Genomic DNA, 13575 nt, shown 5'->3' on the forward strand with positions numbered 1-13575 from the left:
AACATTTGCATAGGTATTAAGATTCAAAATCATCAAAAGATAAACAATATCTTCCTTTGACATTCATTGACTGTAAATGTGTTTTCATTTTTGTCAAAATAAAATTCGTTGTCACGAAACGACAATCATGTACACTTTTGGACAATCCTTTTTCTGCGAAAGGCTTTCAATAACACAATTTGCATGAGCACTCACAATCAATTGCATTATTATACAACCATATCCATGAAGGTGACAATCTTAAGTACGGTGAGACAAACATTACAGCCATACTGAATAACATTTATTTTTGGAGGAGAGAATATCAAATTTGCTGAATAATTTATCCCTCAATTACCTCACTATTGAGGCATCGTGGCAAATATGTTTGCATGAAGCGATACCATTGTCCACATTTAGGCCCTGATTATCCTTTCGTTGTGTTCAAATGGGATTCTATTTCTTCGTGGCATTTGTGGGGAATTCTAACTGTCACTTTATCACATGTACAGGTATGCTGAAGTGCGCCCTCTGAGTTGTACGCAAAAGGTTCGTAAGAGGCTGAATTTATATCAGCAAGGGGAGGATTGTGAAAATACGATTAAAAAAAGGTACATACGGTCCCTAGTTCTACAATCAAATTTTCGAGGAAAATTGGGCGGGATGTCTCTGTTCAAAGGAATTACGCTGATAAGCTATTGTTCTCTCTTAACGTTAGGTGGAAAAACGGTAATGTCTGTCTCAACGTGCTAAAGATTGTCACCTTCACGGATATGGTTGTATAATAATGCAATTGATTGTGAGTTCTCATGCAAATTATGTTATTGAAAGTCTTTTGTTGAAAAAGGATTGTTCAAATGTGTGAATGACTGTCGTTTCATGACAACGAATTTTATTTCGACAAAAATGAAAATACATTTACAGCCAATGAATGTCAAAGGAAGATATTGTTTATCTTTTGATGATTTTGAATGTTAATACATATACAAGTGTTATCCTTGAACATTCCTTACGCGCAAATGAAGGTCATATTGGCGTTAATGAGAGTATACTAACTATAGTGAAACAAATTTGGACACAAATGAATGGATATTTTCTGTAAATGAACAGCAAAAGGTGTACATTTAACAACAACAACAATAACTTTATTAATGTGTCAAATACATTCTAGCCGAGGATTAAAAACCCTCTACTAATAGGGGACACATAAAATAAATAAAATAAATTATAAAATGTAAAAACCTAAATTTGATATTTACAATAAAAAGAGACATTTATCACATGTATACTGTAGTGCGCCCTCTGAGTTGTACGCAAAAGGTTCGTAAGAGGCTGAATTTATATCTGTAAGGGGAGGATTGTGAAAATACGATTAAAAAAAGGTACATACGGTCCCTAGTTCTATAATGAAATTTTCCAGGAAAATTTCGCGCGATATCTCTGTTCTAAAGAATTACGCTAATAAGCTATTGTTTTCTCTTAACGTCTGGTGAAAACACGGTAATGTCTAGTAGTTTCAAGAATGTAATCATGAATTGATTATCTGAATATTGAATTGGCTAGTCGTTTGAAAAATAAATATTAAATTGATTTTTTTTGAACATTAAACCATTAGCCGTATTCTTGGAACGACTAGTGGGTTCTATTTTCCAATAATCAATTCATTATTGCATTCTTGAAACGACTAGCGGGTTCAATATTCAAATAATCAATTCATTAATGTAATCTTGAGGGGTACGCTTCACTTGGTTTGACTGTTGGTATGTCTTATAACAGCGAAAAGCTAACGGATGTCTCCTTCAACCGTGTCCCTAACATTCTCATCTGCTAGGATCCATGTTCACGGTAACATATCTGGACAAGACATCTGACATGTACATCTCGTAGATCTTCGTAGGAATTAAAGCGTGAATTGCCGGCAGTTTTGGGCGCTAGCGACCGTTACCGAACGAAACAACATTCATAGTCGAATGATTTATCTCACTGACTTTTAATGACTATACTTCTGTTGTCAAATTGGAATTTGACGAAGTTATGTTTTAACTTACGATAGGTTTAATTTTAGGATAGGACTTCCATTCTAATTAGAGCCTGTAATTCCCTCGATCTCAATATCCTGAGTGAATTGGAAACCTTTTGTGATATGGGGAACATAACGCCTATTGTGAAATTAAAACGTTCAGTGTCACTAGCTATAGCCTGGGGAAACCAATAAGACCAACATGGCTGTCCCCGACAGGATAAGTGCAGAAAAGAAAGCCAGCTACAATTCTACCAAAAGTCAAACAAAAAATTTGGGGCGAACTCGAAAAGTTGGGGGCGAACCCGACAAAGGTCGGCCGGGGCGAACTCGAAATAGGAATTTTAAAGTGGGGTCGAACTCGGTGGGGGCGAACTCGCCATGGGGCGAAACCGGTATCAACCCAAGTGTCGGAAATTATGAGCTGAACTTTTATCGTATCTTAAACGACATTTCAATTAAGATGATTCTAAATATTCAACATAATATTTTCTATATCACAAGAACCAGAGCTGGCATTTCACGGCTCAAGAAAAGCCATGAAAATCTCGAGGGGTTTTTAGAATGTCTTCCAAACAGAAAATCTATCGAACCGTTTGATCGAGAAAACAGGAAAATAGGCATCACGACTTACCATACAAGTGTGAGAATGTCAATCCCCAGAGAAACTTTCCTTAGAATAGGCTATGCCCTCGTCCTGAAACACAAGTGTTGCGATTTTCCCAATTTTCGAAACTTCGCATGTGAAACTTCGATGGAGCCGATCCACTCAGGTAAAGACTGCAGTAATATTCTTATACTTCGCCTTACCTACCTCCTGCTTGGCGAAGTCTTCACTTTGTGATGATATTCATTCGTGCAGAAAGTAACAATGAGGCGATTACAAATGCGCCGAACACAACAAAGCAAAATCCGTGAATCAAACGAGTTACCGGACCATAAAGTTTCACGCGTCAACGATAGCAAAATGTTAATTGCATTGCATTTTAACTGAGGGGTGGTTTTGAAACTATAGAAGCTCTTACTTCTGCTGGACGACATGAATAAATTTAACGTGCTGCATCTAGGTCCAAGGCGAATCACCGTCAAGACAAACTGTCGGCTTTTTTGTGTCTGAAATGACGCACTTGAAAAGAACCTTTCTTGAGATGTAACCCTCGAGGGTGTTAAGTTCTTCTTAACGTTGTAAGCTTATGTAACTATGTGAGGCGCTGGACTGTAAGCCGTTCTGGTTTAAAATATGGTATAGATGTTGATCATTTTGGTTTCTAATATGGTCTATAGCTCGTGCACTTTGGTCCTGAAATATATATATATGTGTGTAATTCAATGAAGAAACTATTGTTATCATTGTTATCAATAAAGTCTCCAGCAAAGGGCGATTTAATTGTCATCAGGAATTTTTAAAGCACTCCTCAAGTGCGGTATGCAAATCGATAAAGTTCTTGAGAATAGCAAAAAAATGCCTGAAATGTATTTATATTCGATTTTTTTGCCAGGTCTGACGTCAAATAAGAGATACCAAATTGCAAATTGTTGTTAGAAATACACCTTATTCCAAAATGGCGGCCAATTTAATATTCTTTTGTCTCCATGTTAATTAGTCCTCTTTGCCTCATTTTCACTTCAAAATTCTTTTGTATTTTGTACATGTTGACGAGGCAAAGAGGGCTAATTACCATGTAAACAAAAGAATAATAAACTGGCTGCCATTTTGGAATAAGGTGTATAAGACTAGGTTTTTAAGAAGACCGCCGGATCCCCCACTCCAACATTCCGTGTCCTTTAGCCGTTAATCAAATATTCATTTATACTTCTGCATGCATGGTTGAGATCCATACGGCCTAAAGGAACTCTCAAGAATACTAGTATACTCCGTGTGGGGATTCCAAGGATGCTTAAAAACGGTGTTGTATCAGGCTATCTGGACTACTTTTCAAGCTCTGTAGGTTAATTCTGGGCTGCGCAATAAACTTGTTATCGATCCATTTGATCATTTTCGGGGACCGTGCACAATCGTTTGTTTTTCGCTGATACACTAGGCAGGTTAACCGAAATGTTTTATTGATTAGCTCCTCAGACAGAAGTGAACGTTAATTGTAATTTGTAATTTGCGCACGGTCTAGGCCAAAAAACAAAACATTATCATAGTAAAATTGTCAAAGAACTTTGTTGGGCTTCATAAATATTTTTTCTAGAAACCTAGAAACTGGTTCAGTGTACGTTTACAGGAATTTTATCCTTCTCTTAGTTAGTTTGTTCTGTAAGTTAATGGGGTTGTACGCCACGCTATATGTCATGATTCGATTTTCTTGAACAGTTTATCCTTGATCGGTAAGTGGCGCTACTCCACTTGTCCGAAAGTTTCATCAACATTTTTTGTATTTTAGGCCAAGTTAAAGGCTAAATCAATACATTTATAAGAGCATTTAAACTGTCAGCTGAGAAATCAGCATGTTTTCACCCATGATAAATTTCCGGCTGAGATCTACAAAAAGTTCCTGATATTTGAGAAATGAGCTCAACTTTCAATCCGAAAGTTGAGCCACGTTGTGATAAATTAACATGCTGGGAAACGTTCTAAGAATAAGGTGACAAACGTCAGTAAGTATACAAAACGTTGCAAAGGGTGTTGCTATAAAAGAGCTGGGTACAGGATCCTCTTAGGAAGGCAGTAAAATAATCTGGCGAAAGGTTTTGTCCAACACGCCACCATTACGCAATTACTGCTCAGCAACATCGATCCGAGGTCCTCAATCAATTTCTTTCCTTCGAGAGCTAAACAGAAGGGACCTTGGTAACCAGCTTGAGTGTATGCCATGCAGTTCTGTCCTCTGTGGTAGACATGTCCTCTGACTTAATGTAATATGCTAAGCCAATCATAACGTGCGTTAACTTGGTAACCACGGCTAAGACTGGTAAAGAGAACTCCGCTGTAGTTCGGTCTTCGAGCAAAATTGCTTTTCGACGGGGTCGGGGGATGGCTTAGTCATGTCCCTCTCAGGCGATCCATTCTTCATTTCAGTGATGTTTTGGCGTTGTAAGACGAAAGCCTCAGAAGGAAAAAAACAACTTCGACAAATAAGCCCAAAGGCTATAAGGTGAAAAGGTCGAAATAAGCTCACAAATGATCGTTGAACAGACTTTGGCATTTTTAATCATTTCTCAATTATTAATTCTTCTTTTCCTTTACAATGACTGCATGACGGACTCCTGCAGATAAATAAGCTCAATATCTTAAGCAAAATTGTCAATCACAAGTTTCTTGTATTGTCTAAAAGAGCAAGATTTGGAAACTTGTGCTTGCAAGAGGCATAAATTAGGGAGTGGTCACTAAATCTGATTTGACCAACCCTAGAAACGGTAAATGTATCTGGCTTATTAGTGAGAAAGAGATCTTGAGGGTTGTAGAACTGTGTGTAATTTATGTAGGTTCCCAAATAAGCTAAAGATGTTGGCACTGGAATCTTATTATTCAGTTAGGTAATTCAGATGATCAAGTTTCATTCTTTTTATTTTCTCTTGAAAAAAAAAACTATTATAATTTAGAAGTCACTCTTTAAATCATAACATTAAGATTACAGCACTGAGCAATTCTTTGGTCCCTGTTTGCTGTTTTGGAATAACAACCTTATGCAAGACACAGCCCTACAGTTCCTTTAGAAAGTAGTACATTTTTTTCATTCATTCTGACCCATCCCCCGCCTTCCTTGCAAAAAAAGTTGTCGCTAAAGCGATCAAATGCAGCATGCATAGGCTGAGGTTTAGAGTGGATTTCACTCGGTAGTCGAGGATAATCCTCTTTCTTTGGTTTTGCGCTAATAACTACACTTTAAATAGGCCCTTCGCACGATCCGGTCACATGGTACAAAATCACGCATGCTGGTGAGCAAGTTGCGCAGCGGGACTTCCAAAACAAAGGCAGGTCCAGGTGGACTGGTACGAGTTGCATTGTTTTGGAGAAGTCCCACTGCGCAACTTGCTCACCAGCATGTGTGATTTTGTACTATGTGACCGGATCATTAAGAACTTTTTTCACGAATTTCCGGGTTTTCCTTCGTAAAAGATCTCATTCGCACTAACGTTATATAACGTTTTGCTCCCCGAAAGTAACCACACGCTGAAAAAGAGCTGTCTTGGCTTAGTGTGATCCGTGTAGGTAACGTGGGTAGCCTGTGTCGACGGCAGGTGAAAAAGTTGGTTACCAGTTCCCAGGCAACACATTTGCCCTCGAAAGCGTCCTTGAACTTTTCTTTGACGGCGCGAACAAGAAAGTCATGGCTGGGGTTACGTCGCTCTCTGTTTATTCGTTCCTGTTATTCCTCTGTACGAGCTTTTTGAGCCTGTTTCCTATCGATGGATTGCTTGGAAGAGGTAGGTGGAAAACTGGATAAAAGAATTAGTCGTGCTTTGCGCATATTGAGAGCAGGTTAAAAATTTATAACGGCCTGTTGAGAGAGTCGAATTTTTGAACGAGCAATGCTAATAGTTCTACATTATTTTATTCGCTTTACACGAAAAGAGGCATTATATATTGGGTTATTTGTGGACTTTGAGTCAATCCAGAGTTGTAATTATCCGCTGAATTAGTAAAGTTAAAACAAAGCTGACTTAATTTTTTAAAAATAATCGATATATTTACAGCTGTTTCATCACGATTAACTGGTACACGTTAAAATATTCAAATCTCAACGTCATATCCGTTAAAAGAGCGCTGATACCGTAAAACTTCTGCTTTAAGGCCCATCTACTTGAAGACAAAATATTTTTTCTGATTGTAAGCCCCCCTTAAGATATACCCCCCCTTCTAGTTAAACATGACAGAAGTTAGAATTTACTATGATAGTTTAAAGGTTATTTAAAGTTCAGTAAATGGAAAATGTATTTCAATCAACACTGCTGTAGTTCATTTTGAAGCATTTTGTATTCTTTTTATAAGCCCCCCTCGCTCCCCTCCCTGCCTCGGATATAAGCCACTCGGACGTTTATAAGTCCACCCAAAACCCCCTATGAAGTTGTATAAGCCTGGGGCTTATAACTGACAGTTAACGGTAATAGTTTTGTGTGTTTTCACATTGTGATTCTATCTACAAGTTTCCAATTTAACAGGGATCTAATGCCAGCTCTAGGCTCTTCCTTGGTGAGAGATCAGAAGATCCTTGCACTAGAAAGATTCTAGCACCATGGAAACTACTGGATGACTTTGGCAGCCTGCAGACTGCAGGTTACATTAAAGCCTTAATATCGCTCTTTGGTTAAATAGGGGTCCTTGTCTAGGAGAATAAGATTAAGAGGCTTGGTTTATTAAGTGCCTGTTTTACATTTAAAACAGTTAAATTTATTTTAAGAACAATGCATCTTTCTCATTGCAAGGCTTTGGAGATCATATTGAGTGGAAAACGTATTCTGAAGGATTGAAAGAAGCACAATCAAGGTAAAGGTTTTCCCATTATTTGGCTTTCATTTGGCTATTAATTGTTACCACTTAACGACCTGTGCTAGTCATCTACATGTATTGTGATCATTAACACGCAAACTTTATTAGCTACCACTATGTATGTTATATATTACCTTGGCTTGGCTGGAAAAATAGGTTCTTGTATTTTAGGGTGGCTACAGGCTATTGTGTAAGTACATGTAAGAGTGTTCATATTTAGGTTCTTAATTTGTATGAAGGAGATATACTTGAATGTTGATTACCAGAAATATATTAAGTAACTTGGGTTTGGTTCTTGAACATGCAGTAGTTATTCACAACTGTATTATCATGTATTTTCTTGAAATTTAAATTGCAGTCTCAAAATCACACTACCTTGGTAGAAATGTTTATCATGATTTAACTGTAACCCACATACAAGAACCTGCTCGATCGTGCTTGGCTAAATGGGTTCTTACATTTTTCGGTATTAAAATGGCAAATTTCTGCCAGCAAGTTCTTAAACCACTAGGTTCTTACAGGTGGGTTTTTACTGTAGCATTAGAGCACCAAGTGAACTTATAGCAGCCAACAAGACGGTACAAAATATGCATCACTCACATTAATCAACATCTGTACATGTACTGTATGTGATAATTTTATTTGCTAAAATGAACTCATTAAAGTGATTGCAAGTCAGTGCAAAGTCTATTCAATTCCGAACTAAGTATTAATAATTATCTAGAAATAGTTTGAGCTTGGGTTTGCATTTCAAAAGTTATTGACTTCTGGTACATGTAAATAAGTAAATTGAGTCAAATGAGATGTTGTACATATTTACTACTGTAAGTACTTGTCTCGTAATAATTGCCCTAATTTATATTTAAATATTAAGTATTTATTGCATGTGATTATGTGTTTCAGCGGCAAACCAGTGATGTTGATTATTCACAAGTCTTGGTGTGGCGCATGCAGAGGTACAATCATGCTTTAATACATAACATGTATAGTACACTACTTTAAAAGGCCAAACTCAAACATCAAACTTTATATGTGCCATTTAAGTCAAGACTTAAACCAATTTGAGTCAACTCAAATAATTAAGTTTGACAGTTGATTGACAACCAAATTGTATGAAAGCTTATTGTTAATTGAATACAAAATCATTGACACATGTGAAATATATCAATTTATGTATATTGTGTATCCATAATGTGATGCACTAATTCAGCGCATGTAAAGTCCTCTATCTGAATCGACTGCCATAATCAAATCAAATGGCAAGGTTGGCCCAAATAATGTGTGGATCATAACTGATTCAGATGTTGACCTTAACATGTACCTAATAATGAAATAATCAGCGCAATTGTGAAGTTCCCTGTTTGAACCATGCCTAAGTCAATATAATACATTTTGCCATTGCTGGAGAGCATTGAGGCTCAATGTGTGGTATTCTTGTCAACTTATGATATACAGTGTAGAGGTTCAGGGATGAAGGCCTAGTCATTGTCCAAAGGTTGTGTACATGTGTTGCATTTTTGAAGTCAATTTTCTCTCGCTGTGCCTATCTACTCTCCTTCTTTGCAGCGGTTATTAGGGTCGTCAGGCAACGCTTCTATTGGTATGGGTAGAAGTACAATTATTGCATGACAACATAACCCTAATAACGGCTGTGAAGGGGACTATGTGCCTCTCATGCTGAGCTCAAGTTAGTGTAAATTCCAGGGGAAGGGTTACTCCCTCAATAGGGAGGTTCCATTTGATAGGGTACCTTTTTCAGGCTTAAAGTTTATGAGACGGTAGGGATTCTTTAAGTTGAGGTACGAGGGTAGGTAAAATGGTCATCCCCAGCTAGGTACTGTATGTCTAAAAGGCACTTCAAAATATCTCAGACAGATGCATTTATCCTGGCAGTATTTTAAGGATTCTAGGCAAAGGGTTAGAAAAATGATTCTGCAGTTTGTCTGTTGCGTGTACATATTAACTTTGGGAAAGGGACTACCATTTTCTGTGTCAGGTACCAGGGGTTCATTAAGTTCCAAGTTAACTGTTGCTTTCATCTTCAAACCCATAAAAAACTTGTTACTTTGTGGGTGAATTGTTTAAACAACAGGTAAGTTCACCCTTAACATCAAGAACACAACAAGTATACTCAGCCGTAACAGGTGAAATGGGTTACTACATGTACCATTAATGGCGGCCCTGAATGAAACATTGAATGAAAGGGCTACACCTTTTTGGTATCTAAAAAGACAAGGACTGAGTCCTTGGGGTAGCTCCCTCCCATATAAAGTTTTCTTGAGTTCCCCCTCCCCCCTGCAACAACCTACACCCCCCCACCACCAATTATAAGTTGGAACAACTGAAGTGTGGGAAACTTGGAAAAAGTAAGAGATTATTTAAATCTATCAAATTAGCTGAATAAAACCTCTGTCTCCTCTTGGCTAGATGCAAATTAGTTGCAAAAGTAATTTCATAATGATTATTTTTTTTTTTATTATGATACATCTATCTTAATCTACCCTTCTGTTACACACCACTGTGTGATGTAGGCTTTGTCATGAAATATTAATTTTGTTATTATTATTACATTATGGCCAATGCTATGGTAACAAGTACCTTCAAACAACTGATTTTTTTTCCCATTAAAGAAGACAAAACCTTTTCTTGTATTTGCAGCATTGAAGCCTAAATTTGCTGAATCAAAGGAAATAGAGGAATTAAGCAAGAAGTTTGTGATGATCAATGTTGAGGTACAGTCACTGAGAAATTAGCTTGTTTAAGAACATTTCTACTGAAGTTTCATTTTCAAATCCTACTGACATGAGGTCTTCTTAGCATGAGTTAGTCGGTCAATCAATCAATAATTCTGGAAATTAAATGAAATTGATTCATTGGTCAGTCAGGGTAATCAAACAAATTAGTTGACTGACCCATTAGTCAATCAGTGCACATGCTTATTTAATGTACATCATTTATAGCACTTACTGAATTCTCAATTAAAGCAGTAGGTATGTTTTCATGATTAATGTACATTAGGTTCAGTGTACAAGGTATAGCTTATGAGGTAGTCATAAACTCGTTGCACCACCACTTCAGCAGCTATTAATTTATGAAGAATTCCATCTCACAAAGAGCAGCACCTTTATATGGAACGGATTGACAGCTTATTACCACAATGGTAATGGCAACAAACGATTTTTTAAAAGTGAAAGACATAAGAGTACTGTCAGAACTTCAATTTTAGCATCAAATCCCCTCCTACTCTTGGATATCTGTAACTCTCAGTCTTAAATAATTTTAGCTCAATATCTAATAATTAGAGTATTCATAAATTTGTATTTTAAGTATTTTAGTATTTGTAATTAACATTTTATAAGCATTTTAGAATTTTTTAATTAGTATTTGTAAATTGACATTTTAATTTAATAACATGGCCCCACAAGCAACAGCTTTAATTTGTTATTGTGTATAAATAAAAGCTATTGTATTGTACATTGTCCTGTACTGTATGTTGTTGTATTTTGTTGTATTTTATTGCATGTATTGAATGTAGTGAATGTATGGTAAATTGAATTGTAAATTGTGTTGTAAATTGTATTGTAACTTGTATTGTTAACTGTGTTGTTATTTTTATTGTATTGTAAATTGAATTGTATTGTAATTTTATATTGTGCATTGTACTGTATTGCATTGCATTGTATTTCATCCTATTATGATAATAAATTATTTATTAATAATCTTTATTGAGTGATTAGCTGACATTACCATCTCTATGTTTATTGCCATCAAGAATTTCTAGTGAGAGGATTAAATTATGATCCTACAGTTATGCGTTTACATCTTTGTAGGATGACGAAGAACCACAAGATACCAAATTCCAGATTGATGGAGCATACATTCCCAGGATTTTTATGTTAGGTACAAAATGCTTATTTTGTAAAGTCAGGTACCATAAAATATTCCATACATTGTTTGTATGAGAAGGGACAGAAGGTGTCTGCATCACTGGAGGTGTTCATTAGTGAAGGTTCGAATGTATTGTGGATTGTATCTTTCAGACTCAGCTGGTAGGGTACAAAAGGACATCTACAACAAAAAGGGCAATCCTTCATATAAATACTATTATGGAAGCACACCAGGAAGTAAGTGATGATAGTTGGTACCATTTTTTTTACTTGCTTAATTAAGACCTGTACTGTACATGAACTAAAAATTGGTTTAAGCTGCCAAGCTGCCAGAGTATAATAGACCCTCTATTATACCTTTGGTGTCAAGACCATGGCCAGACGAGTTTGTCGAGCCATGGTTCGTATTTTGGCTTGACATAATCAAGCTAAAATGCCCGTGGTGAGACAAAACGAGGCAAATTCGGCTAAGTAACCATGATTATGCATCTATGTCAGGCCAGTGACTTAATATCGTAGGATATCAGGAAAGTAAATAAGGCTTCTGATTGGCTAATAGGCCTTTTGCATGTGACCAATAATTTCTAAACTTTTAGCTACAGCTGAATTTCAGAACTGGAAAGCACATGTTTTCAATAGCCGCAACACCAATTTTGAGACCAATGCCATGTTCAGTGTAAGGTTGAGGTTCAATGACGATTTGAGTAGTGCAAAGGTTTTGTATGGAAGCGAAGAAGTTTTGCTCTTCAGGTACCTTTCCTGTTTTCAATCACTACAAAAGGAAGCTGTTGGCATATAACTATTGGAGATAGAAAGACGAGTAAAATATTAGGAAGATTGAAATAGTCTAATGGCTCTCAAACGGAAAGGCAAAGATTTTATGGCCGCTTGAAAACTTGCAAAATTACACGAATTTGTATAGAAATCCACCAGAGCGTGACTGGAGGGCAAAGCCTCTTCTTCTCATACAATCACTTCTAATTTCTAACGTCCATAAAATTCTCCTCTTAAATGATATAAACCTGAACATGTGCTTGTAAGCCTCTTTGTAAATGTTCTTTCCTATTTCTGATAACATTATTCATTACCAATGGCTAACTCAGTGTGTTCTTGAAAAGCACGTCACGTGACAAACTGCTTGCAAAAGGCCTATTGTGAAGTAATTAGACCGAGGGGAATACAGTTCAGAGAGTGAACGAGCGAGTCGTTTCAAAATCTGAAGCCAATTTGAATTTACGGGCGCGATTACTGAATTGTACCACAGGAGATCCAATTACTCATTGAACCGTACTAGTGTGCCCTGGTTAACAAACTGGCAGCCGCTTCCTTGCGTTTTCGAAGTGTCGCTGAAGGGAATTTAGATAAAATTTTGAACAGCTAAAACAACTCGATTATTCGCTCTCGATTTCTATGTGTGATACCTCGTCAACAATCACGTGATGGAAATCTCGAGCTCACATTCTACTTGTTAAATAGAAGCACAAATAAACAATGATTTTATGAATTTTTCACATTTCTCCTTGGTATGTTTTATTCCAGTTGTAGATAGCATGAAAGAAACCCTGGAGAAAATGATAGATGGCGTTCGCATTGGGGATGAACTATAACATTCTAGAGCCTCCTGATACGCATTTTTAGTTTTCTGCTAGAGGACCAGTGTACCAGATAACCCTCTCTCCTCAGACACGTCACGGTTTTTGCTTTTTGTGGGTCTTAACTTTTGCATTCCAAAGTTGTATTCGCGTTTTTGAAATTAGCAATATTTAAACAAGCCAAGAAATAACATTTAAATACAGATTTTACTTTTTAACTTTAATCTTGTTCTAAAATTCATTTTAACGGTAATCGTGCGATTACGTATCAAAGAAACTTATCATTCGGTGTATTTTTTCCTTCCTTCCCATTGGCTGAGAACCCAACACGTGGCCTGTAAATAACTGCCTACAAATAATGGTCTGCTCATGCGTAACACCGTCTAATTTATGTGTTTTGCTGCAAATATTCTACTCATGCGTACTACTGACCACGCTCTAGTGTGGAAAATGGCACATCGCTTCCCTAAGCTTTCAGAGACTGATTTTAGCATGGAAATAAACTTGATGATCGAATAATAAAACAGTTATTGAACTATGTTATCGCAAAATAGCGTGCTTCGGCTTCGACAAGTAATTGATCTGCTTGCTTATATGCATCTTTTGGTGCCAGAAACGTTCAATTTCGTAAAAGACCACAAAATATTCACCGTCGCCAAG

At 36.8% G+C, this 13575-nt stretch overlaps 1 protein-coding gene across 1 annotated transcript; it reads left to right on the forward strand.

Moving 5' to 3' along the window:
- The first annotated feature begins 6221 nt into the window (after window positions 1-6221).
- Window positions 6222-13139, forward strand: LOC110046854 (thioredoxin domain-containing protein 12-like). The gene is made up of 7 exons (XM_089286525.1): window positions 6222-6373; window positions 7373-7433; window positions 8340-8392; window positions 10095-10168; window positions 11267-11336; window positions 11477-11560; window positions 12863-13139. The coding sequence occupies exons 1-7, from the start codon at window positions 6277-6279 to the stop codon at window positions 12928-12930; spliced, it is 507 nt and encodes a 168-aa protein (XP_089142651.1). The 5' UTR covers window positions 6222-6276; the 3' UTR covers window positions 12931-13139.
- Window positions 13140-13575: the final 436 nt, after the last annotated feature.

Source organism: Orbicella faveolata, unplaced genomic scaffold (genome assembly GCF_042242905.1).
Source record: "Orbicella faveolata isolate gen_17 unplaced genomic scaffold, um_ofav_v1 contig_14, whole genome shotgun sequence".
Lineage (NCBI taxonomy): Eukaryota > Metazoa > Cnidaria > Anthozoa > Scleractinia > Merulinidae > Orbicella > Orbicella faveolata.

Bases quoted from the DNA above. Each gene is read 5' to 3' on its own strand.
- LOC110046854 (XM_089286525.1), top strand. From the start codon at position 6,277: ATGGCTGGGGTTACGTCGCTCTCTGTTTATTCGTTCCTGTTATTCCTC. The intron at 6,374-7,372 runs GTAGGTGGAAAA...TCTCATTGCAAG, and splicing joins CGATGGATTGCTTGGAAGAG to GCTTTGGAGATCATATTGAG. The intron at 8,393-10,094 runs GTACAATCATGC...TTGTATTTGCAG, and splicing joins TTGGTGTGGCGCATGCAGAG to CATTGAAGCCTAAATTTGCT.